This window comes from Apium graveolens, chromosome 1, assembly GCF_009905375.1.
Source record: "Apium graveolens cultivar Ventura chromosome 1, ASM990537v1, whole genome shotgun sequence".
Lineage (NCBI taxonomy): Eukaryota > Viridiplantae > Streptophyta > Magnoliopsida > Apiales > Apiaceae > Apium > Apium graveolens.
In genome coordinates, this window is record NC_133647.1 from 198,846,968 (window position 1) to 198,865,062 (window position 18,095).

General features: G+C 34.2%; 1 protein-coding gene and 1 long non-coding RNA gene across 2 annotated transcripts; both read left to right on the top strand.

Moving 5' to 3' along the window:
- The first annotated feature begins 2,486 nt into the window (after window positions 1–2,486).
- Window positions 2,487–4,892, top strand: LOC141716087 (uncharacterized). The gene is made up of 5 exons (XM_074518761.1): window positions 2,487–2,666; window positions 3,090–3,453; window positions 3,827–3,897; window positions 4,524–4,622; window positions 4,702–4,892. The coding sequence occupies exons 1-5, from the start codon at window positions 2,487–2,489 to the stop codon at window positions 4,795–4,797; spliced, it is 810 nt and encodes a 269-aa protein (XP_074374862.1). The 3' UTR covers window positions 4,798–4,892.
- Window positions 4,893–14,845: 9,953 nt separating this feature from the next.
- On the top strand, window positions 14,846–15,732 carry LOC141724143 (uncharacterized). Its single transcript, XR_012576513.1, has 2 exons — window positions 14,846–15,079; window positions 15,187–15,732. It is a non-coding gene; the product is annotated as an uncharacterized LOC141724143 (long non-coding RNA).
- Window positions 15,733–18,095: the final 2,363 nt, after the last annotated feature.

Below are 18,095 nucleotides of genomic sequence, written 5' to 3' on the forward strand. Positions count from 1 at the left end.
TATTATTAATTAAACAAGTCTGGATCTCCCATGTTGCTCTTTCTTGGTGAGCCTATCTCTATAGATTGAATGTTTTCTTTCTCATTTGTATAATTGTACCTAATATGGTATTATCCTCTCCTTTAAATTAATTTGCAATATATTTTTTAAGGAATTTGCTCGCTTGGTACCTAAAGGAGCCACTTCTTTGTATTTAAAGCAGCTCGTCACAAATGACCTGATTGTGTTCATATTCTATCTGATAGTGGAGCCTCGTTTGTACTTCAACCGTTGGATATAGGTAATTTCTTGTTAATATACTTGGACCATATTCTAATTTTGCATCTTTGGTGTTTTTCCATTTGTACTTATAAGGCTATTTTTTACAGTTTCCTTGGTAGCACTCCTCTTCATTTAGATGCAAGAGAGGGTTCTTTAGATTGCATTAGTGAACTTTTGACTTGGGGTGGAAATTTGCTACAAAGAGATTCTTGAGGGTATTGTTATTGTTTAACAGTTTCCTTCCTTAAAAATGATTTGTGATATTTAGATGTATATAAATGGAGAGCACATGTTATAAACAGAGTATTTTTAACTATCATTACCTTGAAATTTTAAATCTAACTTAAAAGGTATTAAAATTGAAGGCTATTGACAATATAACACCTTATGAAAATCTTTAGGAATACTGTTAATTATGCCTTTACAACAAAGTAATCTTACAAATGAAGCTATGTTTATGTTGATGATTATTATAAATCTGATGTAATCTATACATGATCTGAGCATATTATTCTTACTAATAAAATAGCTTTTATTCCTTCACTGGATGCTAAGTTAGCTCTAGTATGTATTATTGGCACCTTTCCTAAATTGTTTTTCTTGTCCTATGGATACAACTAAAAGTATGTGTATTAACCTTTTCATGATCTTTGTTTGTTTTTGGAAGAGAATACCATATCTAGCTAGCTGCGTTAAACCCTAAATATATGTGCATCTGTTATTTTTCGATTAACTTATTTCGTTGTTTCTATCTTTTTCAATGTAACATGTACCTCTAGTTCTCTACACATATCTCATCTCATCAAATTTTTTCCTAGGCCTTCAATTTTTGGTTTTACTGGGATATATGTTTTGTTTGGATTTTCTAAAAGTGTAAAAGATTAATGGTGTTAAACAGTTTCAATTTCAACTCACCTTTTCTTGTTCTTCTAGGAACTTTCAACTCAAGTTGAGTCACAAAGGTTGTCCACACCCCTGCAGATGGAGGTATTCGAGGATATTAAGTTTTGTGGTTGATTATACTCTAATGAGCTGTTAAGTGAATACTACAGACCTATATTGACTCAGGTTCTGGAGATTTACTTGAGTTGGAATAATAATTACACCCTCAAGGATGATATGGAGAAGTAGCGGAAACAATTCTTCTTGAAGAACGAGGAGGATTAGGATAAATGATAGGTCATCTCCTTGTGAGAGTTATTGTCCCTGTATATAGCAACTCCATTCTAATTTGTAAAGGCTTTATTTATAAATAGAATAGGTATAGAACCATTTATATGTTTGACATACAATTGTTTAGTAAAATTAAAATACCTATTGTGCTAAGTTATACTAGACAACAGTTGGTACAAAAGTAAACCATTGTTCTAAGCTATATTAGACAATATTTGGCACAAAAGTAAACCATTGTGCTAAAGATATTCGACAATGATGTTTTAAAAGGCATACACTTGTATGAAACAAACTTATACAACTGATTAATAGAACTTAAACATTGTGCCTTAATGATTTGCACAATAGATCAAATGATTAACACCATTGTATGTACAAATCTTAACAACACTCTGGGATCACTACATACCATTATTAGATTAGCTTATAACAATATCTTGGTCATTACAAAAGCTATTGTGAGCATAGTTAAAACACAATACCCAAAAAACAAAAAACCGTTGCCTAAAGTATCTCATACATTTGTCTTCTTAATAAAAATCATTGTGTAACTAGATAAAATAAATACATAAACTGTTGTAGGAGTCAATTTATATAACACTATTTTCAACTATTGTGCCTCTAAATTGTTACAACGACTAGAAAACTGTTGTTTGTAAAATATTAAAAAGGGTCATATGGGTTGTGTGAATAAAATGAGATAAAGGCTTTATATTCAGTTGTGTGATGTATTTGTTACAATGGTGCGTAATCATTGTATGAATGCCAAACACACCGCCCCCAGATAGCAACGAAAAGTTCATCTTTTAGACAACGGTGAAAAACCATTGTCTGATTCAATATTTCTTGTAGTGTAACACCGTTTACGATTTCAGCCATTTTGAAGTTAGATGTAACAAATTTGACATTTCTTTTATGTTCGGTAACATGTTGAAATAGTTGTTGCCTTTTTCAACTTAAACAATCCATTGGATATTTGGAGCTTGGCATTCTAAATTACTATGGTTTGTGGATGACTTTTTGATTTTTATTCAATAACTTGCATCCTTACCATGCTGGAGATGTATACTCACATTGGGCCTCAATTCCGTAATGAGCTCTTGCGTCATCATCTTCCTACATCAATGGTAATTGTTGTGTTTATATTCAGCAAACTTTGCAAGTGTACCCATCTTTACCAAGAGGATGACTTTTATGTTCTGGTGTCATTGCCTATTACATACGGTGATCTCGTAAAATTATTTGCTGTTTTAAGTATCGAAATCTATCGGGTTTGGGAAATAAGTTGTTCTTGGGGAAATTGAAAGGGCTGACGGTCAAAAAATAATATGGAAATTTTCCAAACATTGAATTGCTCATGTCACTGTTATTATGCCATTCCTTATCGTTTTCCTTGTGCATATACATTGGCTGGTTTGGTACTTCGAAAAACTATGATGCCATTATAGATCTTTGTCCATTAAAAAATAGTCATATGCATGAATTTAAATATGCACACTCCTGCCCCCACTGAGGTCTTAACCCTTAACCTCTTGTTATCAAGACAAGATGGGTGTTCGCTAGGCTGTAAGCCTGTCGATCCATTTTTTTATAAAAAAAAAGAAGTGTTACGCATTAGTAGGTATTCCTTGTTCAACCTTTTCCATACTCTGCAGGTTATCTTATATAGATCAGGCTTGGTGACTGCTGCTACCTCCTTTGTCTTTGCCGCTTCCACGGCTTTCCCGCCTGACCATTCCTTCCTCACAGATCTGATCAAACCAAATTTTGATTTCTTCTATGCACTTGGTGCTGTTGGGTTAGGACTATCCTTACTTTTGATCCACATCTATGTAACTGAGATTAAGCGCACTCTTCAACTATTATGGGGCCTTGGTGTTTTAGGATCGATAGCAACCAGTTTCACCCTTGCTGAACCAGCTGGTCAGAATTTGGTACAATATATAGTCAACCACCCAACTGTTGTCTGGCTTATTGGTCCACTCTTTGCTGCATTCACGGGGCTTGTCTTTAAGGAAGGTAATTTGCTCATTCTTTGTTGTGTGCTTGATTTGTAATTTCTGATATTTATATTTAAAATAATGATTGGTGTATGATTCTTTTCTACAAATGAAATGGATGGCTACTTTTTCCTCAACTATTGAATATAATATCTATAGAGGTCAGTTATTTATTAACGAAGCTTGAAATGAAAAATGAACACAGTTTTTACTGTTGTTTCTTAAATAATATTCAGCTCTATACCAGGTGCCAGGTTGAGTGTTTCAGATAATGATTATCAAGAGCGATCTTTAGAATTAGTATAATGTGCAGGGGCTATATTAGTTTAGGTGTCTCCAATGTTAATTTATCATGTCAAATGATATACCGATTCCTTTTATTAATGGACCAGGGCTTTGCTATGGGAAGTTGGAAGCTGGAGTTCTTACATTTGTAGTTCCTGCAGTTCTTTTAGGGCACTTGGTAATTTTCCGTACCCAACTAACCTTTCCATTTCTTGAACATTTGTTAAAATAATGAGTATTTACTTTGTTGAAGTTGTACACTGACGCTTATTAGTTTGGAAACTTTGATAGGAATTTGATCAAAAACATTGACCTATCTGCTAGAGTAATTCCAGACCTCTCATGTAACAGAAAACAGAATCACAAGCAGTTTCTTATAATTAACACATAATAAAACCTCCTTAAATTCATTGAGATTTTCAGTTGTATTCAGTTATGATTGCTGTTTGATTTGAACTAATGAAATTGCTAATGTTTTCATTAAACTCAGTACTTCATTATTTAAGGTGTGAATTGGAAAAGTTTTTCCTCTCTTCCGGACTTTGAGATGCTCAATTGCAATGTGTTCTTTGTAAACAAGTTATCCTTTTAACCTATATGGTGCTTTTGCTAATCCTCGATCATCTTGGAGATAATCACATGATATTATTATAAACACCATTTATTTGTCTATCATAAATGAAGAATATATTTAGTTCTGATGCATAATAGACAAAATATGTATCTATTTTTGAAGTCTGAGATGGTAAATTATTGCACCATCTATGCTTCCTATGCTGACTATGGGTTATTTTGGAAATACAGACAGGTCTAATGGATGATGGACTTAAGACTACTTTACTTGGTCTGTGGATGGCGCTCTTTGTGGTGTTTGCTGGACGGATGTTCACTCAGCCAATTAAGGTAAATCCTTCATTTATTCCAGATGTTCTTAAAAAATAGATTTTATGCCATTTCTTACAGATTTTGTTTGCCACTAAAGGATGATATTGGTGACAAGTCGGTCTTCATATTCAATTCTCTGCCAGAAGAGGAGAAAAAGCTTTTGATTGAGAAATTGAACAACAAACTTATGTAGACAATCTTGATAAAAGGGTAAAAGACTGAAAGTATAGTTAATTTGTTAATCAGATTTATAGGATGCTTTCCTGTAATGTTATACATCTTGTAATTCCCAGACTTTATCAATGCTCTACACGATCTTTGTGCATGTTTACTATTGAGATTGATATAATTTTACAGAGTCATGCATGAAGTGTAAATAGGTTAAATAGGTGTACCTTGTACCCCCACATGAATGTTCTTTTATTAAGATGGCGCTATATATATAACTTACAATGTTGTATGATATATTCACTGTCTATCCTTTGATAATGTTTCAGCATTTTTACATTTTGTTAGTTCCTTCATTTCATGGCCTAGAGTTTGTATAAAAGTCTGAGCTTGCCCTGCACTGAATCAATACAAGTTCAATATTGAGAACTAAAAGCTTAGCTCTAATTTTGTTGTGCTTTAGACACAGACATTTTTTAATAGATAGGATTCATCTACTCCCAACTCACTACGGCATGACATCTCGAGGGGAATCAAAGCCTTCCCAGTCAACTGTTTTATGTCCGAGTGGATCTTCTTCATATAAACAAACTCCATCCGTCCCTAGTAGGGAGCCTCCAAGTTCTTCAGCTGATGCCAATGTAAGTACTTTCCCAGTGGAATTTCCTACTGTATCACTTCTCACTTTACTGTTGGATTTGGTATTATAGGAATCTTCCTCCAGATGATGTCTACCTCCAGATACTACCTCCAGATACTATCTGGTGGTACATATTAACTAGTCAAATATGTTTAGAATGTTGGATGTAATAACTTTGGAATTTGAGTTTTATTATTTTTAGTTGGGATGTTTATTTTAGACTTGGAAAGTAATGTCCGAATTGAGCTCTTGTTGGAATGAATGTTAGTAAATTTGGTATCAATGTATACCTCTATGTTTTTACAAATTTGGTTGGATGTATTGCATATTGTTGGTATTTTTTTGGTTGAAAATGCAATTGGTTCCCTGGGCTATTAATAGTACCAGGATGGCATATGCAATTTACAGTACATTAACATATCAGAATGGTAATTTAAAACCGATGTTAAAATGAACAAAAGACATCAGGTGAAACAATATTAACAGAAAAAGAACTACAAAAACCAATGTCAAATAGTCATTTGACATCGGTTCTGTAAAAAAATCAATGTATTTTAAGCCAAATAACATCGAATTTTCAATAGCTGATGTCTTAAATTTTATAATATTAAAGATTAAACATCGGTTAAAAAAAACACTGATATTAAACAAAAGGATTTAACATCACAAAACGAACGAAACCGAAGTCTAACCCAGTATTTTACATCAGTTGATAAAAGTACCCGATGTCTGATGGACCATTTCACATCGGTCAGACAACATAACTGATGTCTAATCTAGACTTTCACATCGGTTTGTTCGAAAGATTTTAAAAAAAATATTTTTTAGAGCTTGTAGGTTTCATGTTTTAATGGATAATTACCCCATAATATACTCATATTCACCTAGAAATACTGTAATATAAGCTGAAATTTGTTGCAAAGACATCAGAATTATTCTTAAAACCGATGTATAGCACTGTAATAGACATCGGCTGTGAACCGATGTCAAAGGCTGATGACATTTAACATCACACGTGAAGACATCGGTTCAGTATTTTTTAATATCGGTTCAGAATCGATGGCTGATCCCATATTTCTAGTAGTGAATGTCGGAAGAGAGCTTGCTGTGTTTTTCAGTAGTCTATTGTCCTCGCTTGACATTAAAAAACATATCACTATTGTAGCATACCTTGAATATATAATATACATTACTTCCTAAATTAAGCAATAAGTATCAGTTTGGATTATATGATAAAACAAAGATTAAAATACAACAAAATAAAAGGACCACTACAACAAAATTACTAAAATGCACCACCAAATATTGGTGGAATTTAGCTATAATAGACCATATCCGGTAGATTTTAGTATAAAATCGACCGAAGCATGTTGGTGGCTTTTAAGAGGGTGGATTTTAAGTTTTGCGGCGGAATTTATATAAAATCGACGAATCTTTGGTCATTTTTATAAAATTTAAAATTTGAAATTCAAAATTTTGTGAAATTTGAATCTCCCGCCCCTGAATAAATTACACCAAAATCGGTCGATTTTAACATAAAATGTTTCAAAAAAAATAGAACCACCCACACCCATCAACCGTGCAACCGCCGGCCACCACCTGGAAAAAATTCCGACAACTCCATATCTCACCATTTCACCCTCCGTTTTGCTTCTCCCTACCTTTCTATCTCCCTACCTTTCTCTCTCTCTCTCTCTCTCTCTCTCTCGCCCCCCTCCGCTGCTACAACACCGCCATTACCACTTGACTTTGCTAACAATACTTAGGGTTGCAAGTAGTTCTAGAAGGAGGTTCAAGACACTATGGTTGAAGTAAACCTGCAATAATGTATTATCATAGCTCTGGAGGGGATCTCGACTGTTGGTTTAACGTAATCGACCCACACAAACACACGCTTTACTCACACACACAAAACTGACACATGAAACATGCGTAACACACACTGGAACTCATAAATACCACAACCCTCCCCTGCTTCGACCGACGCCATAACCCATCACCACTGACAACGAGTTTTGTTACAAATTGTGTGTGTGTTATGGTGTGTGAGAGATGTTATGGTGATTGTGTGTGTGCTGTGCGAATTGTGTGTGTGTGTGTTTCGGGTGTGTGAGTCTGTGTGTGGTTCGGGTTAGGTCGAGTGTGTGCGTGTGTGTTGTAAGCAATCGGAGAACTGACGAAGCCACCATAATGGTGGTGGAGGTGATGGCGTTCTGCGTATGAAGGAAGAGAGAGAGAGAGAAAGAGAGAGAGGGGGGAGGGATGGAATTTAGTTATCTTTGTTGTAGTGGACACTGTACCCATGCTATGTCCCACAATATGTTTAAATACTACCAATTGTGAGTCTCATCTCCTTCCTTCCCACCATGGCAACCAAATCCTCAATCAAGTCAAACAAATCTCCAACTAAAAGTAAGAAAAAAAGATTAAAGAAATTAGGGTTCTCAGTTTAAAAATCCCCAATTTAAAACTTAATTGAACTAATAATCCAATTTTACACATGAAGTTTTTATCTTACTCGCATACTGATTCGAACAAATCGAATTGAGTATCTACTCGAACGAATCGAGTGAGTGAGACGAGTTTTGACAAATCGAATAGAGTTGAACATGGCGGAGGGGAGTGGAACATAAGTGAGTGCAGGTTGTGGTAAGTAGAGTAGAGGTGAGTGGTTGTTCAAGTGATTTATTGAAGTGAGAGACGAGAGAGAGATAGAGAGAGAGAGAGAGAAAGAGAGAGAGTGTGGGGGGAAATAATTGGTATCAAAGAGGGAAAATTTCCACAATTTTGATTAAGGGGAAATAAACTGAAGTGGGCGCTCGTTAAATTTTTTTAGCCAATTTTAAAAAATCATTTAATAAAGAATTGATGTCTTCAAACAACAAAGACATTAGATTAACGCGGGGTGATGTTATTACATCTTTTAACATTAGTGGCATTAGTAACTGATATCTAATGTGTGATGTCTATTTAACGTTTTCTTGTACTGAATATATTAATAATCTTTTATTGAAATTAAAATTCTAGGAGTTTTTCTCTTATCTTTCTAATGGGTTCAAGAAACCGTTGTAGATTCAAGGATTGCCTTGTGGATTCAAGGTGCTTAAGGATTTCTCGTGAAAGAGTTCATGCGATGATTAACGCTTGCTTTTTCTATGCTTTCGTTCTGCGTCAGTTGCATCAAAGCAAGCTTTTTCCTTTCCCTTCTTTACCTGATTCACTGTGGGAGAAACAATTATCAAATAAGTTCTTTGAGAGGCTACAACGGCTTTAACCGTGGCTCTGATGGTTTTCGCAGATCGAGTCGATACATTGACATTCAAAAGGAATAACAAAAACAAGCACCGTAGCGATGAGAAATTTGATCGAAATCGAGTCCCTCGAAGCAGGAAATACCATGTTGGTGAGAATACTGACTTGGAGTCAAATATTGGTTGTCGGCTTAATGATAATTATATTATATAGGCTGTTATACCATTATTCTATGGGTCTCTAGGAGTTGATGAGTTCCTGAATTGGCATATTGATGTTGATAGATTCTTTGATGTTATGGGTTTACCTGTGATCAAACTGGTGAAGATGGCAACTATCAGGTTAAAGAGTGTTGCTGTGATTTGGTGGGATAAACTGGTTTGCAGAAGAAAAGGTAAAAGAAAGAACCGATCAAAATATGGCGATAGATGAAACTGTTGATGTTGAAGATGTTTTTACCGGAGGATTATGATTGCAAGATATATGAAGCGCAAGGAAGAAGATGATTTAGTTGAATAATATGAACCCAATAATCCTTAAAATATGTTCGATGAATGTGCTCAACAAAAAAATCGGGTGGCTTGTTTGATATGGAAGATAGAAAATAGCTTGGTTATGTAATTGCGGAAAAATTCTTTCAAAGATTTGAAAGGTTCAGAGATAGTTGGAGAAGTGTGTGGGACACTGGATTTTGAAAATTGTATGCCTATAGATTGTAATAAAATTGATGTGATTAAAGAATACAACAAGGATGGGGATGAAGAAGAAAACAACAAAGTGAGTTTCGATGTGTATATGAAGATGAGGAGAATGATTACCTACATGTTGAAGACGTGCATAATCAATCCTTGAACAATTATGGAAAGGTTTATGATTTGCAACATTAAAACTTAATTCAGTCATTATGTAAGGTGTGTCCCCAATTTTTGAGATTGTGGTAAGTTTAGAAATATCATGATAAATTTAATTTGAGGTATATGGTTAATAAAATCAAGTTGCCTCTACAAATTTATGTCACATCAAATAATATTATTTGGAGTAAGCTATTAGTTGTCACTACCTTAAGTGAAAATTATGTGACTAATTGCTAGTTTGAATTACAAGAATGTTGCAGTTTTTTTATAATTTTCACGTGAATTCATATGAGTTAGTAATCAATACGCCATATCAGTTTGATTTGAATTGGTGTCACAAAATTTAGGGTAAGACAATAGACTTCAAAAATAATAACATGGAGTATGTCTTATATCCTTTTGGGAATAAAGTTGTTTTAAAGTCATCATATGAATAACATTGTCTCTTGCTACAACACATTAGTCTTGTGATGGCGATTTCAAATTTATGCTAAAAAAGTTTTATCATGGTTGGTTCGAACTGGTTTTCGTGATACCATTATACTTAAAAGTTATGTTAGACGAGAATGTGAAGTACAAAGTTCCATCAAAGTCTTTCCTTTAAAAGTACCACCATGGCGATATATAGAACAAGTCATCGCAATTATTATTCTAGATGATAACTAATTGAGACCGAGTTTGTTCGAAGTGGAGGAGACAAATGTATGAGAATTTTTGGAGCATATCAAGGAAATAATGAGACGTGAGAAGAGTAAAGACATGATCACTCTACTAAAGATATGATGACATGATCACGATGTTGGATTGCATAGTCATGTCAAATTGAGATTTTGCATCAGAAGTATAACACCATCCAAATCCGGGGTATAGATTTGGGGCATTATTAACAACAATTACCAACTAAACCTGTACAAGCGGAATATAATATAATAATTACCCCGAACTAATACTACTCAGGATCTTTTAAGGTCTGAGTTGAAAACAAGAACCACATACTACACTTTATTACAAACCCAAATAAATAAAACCTGTCTCAAGAACTCTCTTTGTTACAAAACTTTATTCTATCTACAATCTCACCATACAACTTTTATTCAAACTACACAAGACTTTATTCAACCCAACATTACTACTTATCCTGCTACACCTGATCTGTCAATTCAAAGCTCTCTTCGGGAATGGGAAGGAACACTCTTGGTATAAGAGGGTCCCGCTGCTTGACTCGCTTCTTGACTATGCGGGTCCTGATGGGTTTCATTCTCTACCTTAACTGTAAAAACAATAGGAATAACAATAAAAGGGATGGGCCAAAATTGCTCAACAAGCCTGCAACAATATATATAGTATAAGAGAGAAACATGTGAAACCAATAAGCTGCTGGTTGAAACAACCATCTGAATCTGTATAGGATAGTAATTTGCCAATGCTGGCGAGTACCAAATGAACAAGACTGGAAACAAGAACCAACATATGCACTATAACCTGCTGATCAGTCAGAATATAGTGTGTATCTATACCCAACTGCATAGACCCAACCAACATAAAGAGTACTCAGGCAACTATGGCCTATTAAATAATGGTCTGGGTAAAACCCAGCCCGTATAGTAACCATCCAGTCCAAGGCTTAGCATCCGGAACAATCGGAATACTTTTGATATATCCCAACACCAGGATATACCAGAGTATATGTAACAAGGGTAAAAAGAATTGAAATATGAATAGGGAATTCAATAAATTGGGTGGAATCAAGAATCGAAATGAAATTGAAACAAGCAATAATAATGGGTAACAGTGTATATGAATAATGATTATCAAAGGTAACTCATATGATAAAAGGAAATATAAATCACTATTCTGAATTTAGAATAGGGGAAAAACTTGCCTTGCGCGTACTTAACCTGGTTCAACTCACCGTCTTCTGATCCTAGCTTGCTCTGCCTTTCTAACACTGAACCAATCATGGAAAGATAGTCATTTAGATAACTTACTATATACGTGTATCTTGAATGATATCACGCAACCTTATCAGTCTACCATGCATTCTATCTGACTCACATATATACACATACATTTATACAACACATATATTCACATAATCACGTAAAGCACGTAGCACATAAAGCACATAATCAATTTTTTTAGACTTATAATTATTTTTAGAATCGATTCTAGACTCATACCTGCATTAACTAGTCCTATCTGATTTTATTATAATTTTTCGAGATTTATTCGACTCAATTATACCCCTATTAGGACCTACGAACTATTAATTATCACCAAACCACTCTTTTTCGGAAGAAATTATAACTTACAACTATTTTATTGAATTCGTCTCATTTTTCTGAGTCTAGGGGTCTTCGTTTCGCTAAAATCGGACTAACGGTTGAATTATTATGAATTAAATAAGATTTAATTAATTAATAATTAATTTATAAATAATTAATTATAATTAACAATCCTTAATTATATTTTTAAATAAGTAATTAATAATTATTGTATTTTAAAATAATTAATTCCTAATTATTAGGAATTATTATTATTATTACAAATTATTATTACTTATTCGATCAGATCGATTATTTACAAATAATCAATCGATTTAATTAACCGATACGCTACTTATCGAATAACTACGAATTACTCGAATTATAAACCAACTTAACGATTAATCACTCATATAACTACGAGCTACTCGCAAATTCTCGCATAATTATCGAACTATTATATTATTATTGAAACTCATACGATTCGCTATCAATTAGTTACCGATATTTAATTATACGCTATAAATAATTACCGCAATATTATTCGAATAACTATCGCTCGAATACTAATTCTAATTATTGAATTACCATTCGCATTAATAATTAATTATTAGATTATTAATCATATTACTTAATTATTTCTAATTCTTATTTATTAATTAATTAACCTAATTATTAATTAATTACCCAATTATTAATTAATTGGATAATTAATAAATAATTAGATAAATAATTAAATAATAATTAAATAAATAAATTCGAATTTATAATTTAATAAAATAATTTAGAAATTAATAATACTATTTTCAGAATTTAAAACTAATTTTTAATTAATTTTTAGAATTATTAAAAACTGATTTTAACTACTAAAATATAAATAAATAATTAATTACTCAAAAACACAAAATCAGAACAGAGTTTGGGTTCTGAAGGATCAAACCCGGGTCGTTTCCGGGTTGCAAACCGGGGTCGACCTCGGGTTAACGGGTCCACGAAGAACGAACCCTGCAACCCAGAACCCGACGCCGGCGGGCTGCTTTCCAGCGGCCAATCCACGACGAAACTCCGTTTTTCAGGCACGATTCTTCTGGGGTTTCAATCCACAACGCTCCCAGCACCTTTCTCCTCCTTCCCTCGTCCTCCTCTCGACGAAACGCGGCCGGAAACACGAAGAACACGGCGGCGGCGTTCTCCGGCGAGCACGAACGGAAGCCAACGAACGCGAAACCGGTGCCAATCGACTCCCTATCCGACGATCTAAACGTCTATGCTAACAGAATCATCAAACAATTAACAGAACTGCAAACCCGAATTTAAGAAATTAAACCCGAAAATACAATTTCAATTCAATCAATCAAACATCAAAATAATTACATAATCGAAAACTACAGATCATAAGCTTCTAAAATGAGTCTCACACGCTCGATTTGGACTCCGGAATCACGATGAAAATCAGCTTTGATCCTCCTGCTCTGTCTTCACAAACCCTAACCCTAATTCCCTTTCTAATTTCTTTTTATTTTCGTGATTTTTAATTATATTTAACTGATTTAATTAATAGTAAATCAGGTTTTTATATTTATGAAAATAATACCCTAAGTAAAATTTAAGGGTCTAATTACACTCCTAATAAAAATATTGGCCCAAATTTTTATAATTTTTGGGTATTAATATGAATTTTTAAATATCCAATAAATACAAAATAAATGCTAAAAAATTCCCAAAAATTGTGAATATTACAAAAATACAAAGAAAAATGATATATGATAATTTCATATCATATAAAAATAAAAAATGAAATTTTTTGTGGGGTTTTTGGTACCCGAAGGGGTCCGGAAAAGTCGTTTTTGCGCGAAAAAGGTCAATTTGCAAAACGTCTAGGGGTTCAGAATAGCGATATGGTATATGGCATTTTTAAATAAAATAGGGCCAATGATTTTATTTGATATACGGGCTTTTAAAACATAGTTTTGAGCTGTACGAGTTTTGATATAAAATATTTAACTGACGATAAAATGCTCAATAAATATCCAAAACACGTTTGGATCAAAACAGCCAACACATAACACATAGCAGTTAGGGTTTAATGACTTAACACATTTAATCACATAATAATACACATAATTTATCATTATTATAATATAATACAAATGTAATTTCTCGGTCGTTACAAGAAGCTTTTCTAGAGGATGAGAAAATTGTGCATGCTAATGCTCAAAACTGTACACAAACTGTAAATTTAACAAAATATCGGATATACTGTCATGATTTTCCAAATTCATTACAATCGAGGGTAAACAATAAAAAATTGAAAGATATTATAATAATTTGAAATTGGTTGTTATAGAGTACCATATTTCAACAAGTACTCCAAGTTTTGTCCATCAGAGCTCCGACGTCGTCCGATTTTGACTCGTTTTTGACCAAATCTGCGAAAAATCACCTATTCTAGATAATAATATCGATAACTCTCCATTTTCCGATATTTTGGCTAACACTGGCCTTTATATTTTATTACTCTGCAACATTAGTAAACTTTTTCCCGTATATATGTGAAGTTTTATTTATTTTAAATAAAATAGTTAGGTGATTGATGGTAGCAAGTATAATATTTTCTCATATACAATATACAGGATCGACACCCCAGACCCAGCAGACAAATATTATTAATCGACTTTTATCATGTAAAACCTTGAACTTTACAAAAAACACAAAACACCATAAAAAAACACTTGACTTCTATTAATAATTATATGCACAAAAAACACCATCAATAACAATAAGTCAGCTCAATAAAATTGCATAAAAGCAAGGGTCTAATTTGTGCCCTAGATAAACCCTCATTTGAATTGAAAGTGATCAGGGAATAGAGGGCGGCAATTTTGTCATTTGCATCACCAGTTGTCATGGCATGCCCTTAGACGACAATATTGTTCAAACTATGACCCCTATTGAAAGACAACAGTACGTGACTGCTTTGATGTCAGCCAACCCTGTCACTAGCCCAGATGAGTAGTATAAATAAGCATGTCCACAATACTGAAATTCCCATCAAAACAACATATAAACACCTTTTAGTTTTTCCTCATTTTCAAGTTGGAAACTCATCAATGGCCTCCCTTAACAGCTCTGTCTTCCTCAGCCTCTTGGTTTTGATTTCCGCATTCATGGCGGCTCCGTCCTCTGTTGAAGCTCAAAGCCTTTTACCGACCGTTACCATCACAGCCAGCGGGGTCGTCTCTTGTGCCGTCAATACCACCCTTCCCATGAATGGGACTATGCCCCCACCTTTCCCTAGTGAGTACACATATAATATGCAGTGCACTTCAACTATAATTTAATATAGATAAAAGACCAATATTTAATTTGTATGTCGTTGTTAACGCACGTACTTGAACATGCAGATGCGTCGGTGGAACTGCGCTGCGGAAATACAACTTTGGCAAATACAACAACAAATGCACAAGGGGGTTTTACCTTGATTATCCGTTCTGTACTAAGCCTTTTAACCAACATTATTTCTCTGTTGTTTGGCTCTGGCCAATGTAGAGTAGTTGTTACCACCCCTCTGTCTAACTGCAACGCCACCCTCCCCGCCGTTGGAAATCTTGTAGCTACCGTAACTGGGATCGTAGCTAACTCGTTGAATGGTGTCACCATGATCCTTGGTCCTTTCCGGTTGATTTAAACATCTAAGATGTATTTAATATACATCACTTAATAGATGTAATGAATAAAACAAATAATATTGATGGATGCATGTAGCATTCTATCAAAATAAATGTACTACGTACTTTACTATTTGTATCAGTGTGTTTGTTCTTCGCCAAGCTTTGTGTTATAAGAGAGATCACCACAGAATAAAGTGTGCTCGGGAAGGTATCTATAACCTCCCTCTTTGTAATAATTGATCCCTCGAGTAATTTATATACAAGCCAGGTTGTGTGCTATGGTTTTTCAGAGCCTATTTTATATGCATTAGGTACCTTCATTTGCTGCTTTTATATTCAACAGTTCTATAACAAATTAATATTATTGTAATAGTTACAGATTCTTATTTTAATCGTAATGGTTGTCAGCAGCACTGTGTACCACTTTTACAGCAAGGACAACTCGAGGTTGTTCACATATAATCAAGCAGAATAATTGTCAAAGTCAAGTTTTACATTAATAGTTCATACATATTTTTTACTAGACTATTGTTGAAGGAGTACTCCCTCCATCCCTAGCATATGTAGTAGATGTGATTATTTTAAAAATTATAAAAATTTAACTATTTTTGAAAAATTTTGAAATATAAATAATTGGTAGTGACATAAAAAAAAGTGTAAACAAATGGGAAGTAAGGGAGTATATTTTATATTTTTACACATAACATTGAGATCAAATAATGGTATTTATCTTATAACCATATACACACTCATACTCTACATTTTTCTTATAGTCTATATCATTTTAATTTTTAAGTCAGAGTTTTGAGAACATATCCAATATTATTTTAAATTATTGAGACACTTTAGAAATCGTAAGTTACCTTTCAAATTGTCGATGTCAAAATTTTTAATAATATATATATATCTATAATTAATGCAAATTACAAGTTTTATTTGAGGGTACTTTAAACAATGTCAAGAATGGTGATAACAATACGTTTGATAGTTCTTTTTACGTGATAAAAATATGTTTGATAGTTCTTTTATAAAAAAACTAAGTGTTGAATTTATAAATATAACGGGTTAAACATCAAGTAAGTCACTTACTGCGTGCAAATGTATCAAGTAAGTCACTGATTACAAAACTGACTCAGATGAGTCACTAATTTAAAAATTTGTATCAAAAATATCACTCTGTCATTAGTCGAAATGGACAAGTGAAGGTAGTTTTCTCCTGATCTTTTGGAGCGATACAAATTTGATTGTAACCCGAATAGCCATCCAGAAGACAATAGTACTCATGACCGGCCAACCTGTCGAGCATCTAATCAATGAAGGGCAAAGGGAAGTGATCCTTCCTAGTGGCTTTGTTCAGCTTTCTGTAGTCCATGCAAACTCTCCACCCCGTGATTGTCCTTGTAGGAATAAGCTCATTCTTCTCATTTGCTACCACAGTAATTCCACCTTTCTTCGGCACACATTGAACCGGGCTTACCCATGAACTATCAGAAATAGGGTAGATGATCCCTGCATCTAGCCACTTAAGAATTTCCTTCTTCACTACTTCCTTCATGATATGATTAAGTCTTCTTTGCTGCTCGACCGTAGGCTTGCTACCTTCCTTTAACAATTTTATGCATGCAATAAGAAGGGCTGATTCCCTTAATGTCTTCTATAGTCCATCCAATTGCCGATTTGAACTCTCTCAGAATCCTCAAAAGCTTTTCCTCGTCACTACTTGAAAGGTTAGATGCAATAATAACAGGCAGAGTAGATACATCACCTAAAAACGCATACCTCAAATGCTCAGGTAAAGGCTTAAGCTCAAGAGTGGGAGCTTCCTCAATAGAAGGCTTGAGGCGTTTTGGAGATTTGTTCAATTCCTCCATTGCAAGAGATTCAAAAGGCATATAAATCTTCCTTTTCCAAGGAGAAACATTCAAATATTACAATTGTTCTTCCCCTTCATCATCTTCACTATCTGAATTCCCCAACAAGGCTTTCTCTAAGGCATCAGACCTTAGCAATTGATCAAGTTCCGATGTTACCACCGAGTCGACCAACTCCATTTTTAAGCACTCCTTATTATCAGTAGGGAATTTCATAGCATTGAACATATTAAAAGTGACATCCTGATCCAGAACTCGCATGGTGAGCTCACCCTTCTGCACATCTATCAAGGTGCGGCCTGTCGCCAGAAAAGGTCTTCCCAAGATTATGGGAATCTTCTTATCCTCCTCGAAATCAAGAATTACAAAATCAGCAGGGAAGATGAGTTTATCAACCTTGACCAAGACATCCTCCATGATACCTCACGGATATATAATAGAACGGTCGGCCAACTGCAAGGTCATATAAGTCGGTTTGGGATCAGGTAAGTCCAACTGCTTGAAGATTGACAAGGGCATCAAATTAATGCTAGCTCCCAAGTCACATAAGCATCTGTCAAAAGACACTTTTCCAATAGTGCACAGAATAGTAAAGCTTCCTGGATCTTTAAGCTTCGGAGGCACTTCTGTTGCAGCACAACACTGCATTCCTCCGTGATAGCGACTGTCTCTAAATCATCTAGCTTCACCTTCCGAGAAAGAATACCTTTCATAAACTTTGCATAAATAGGCATCTGCTCAAGAGCCTCGGCAAAAGGTATGTTGATATGA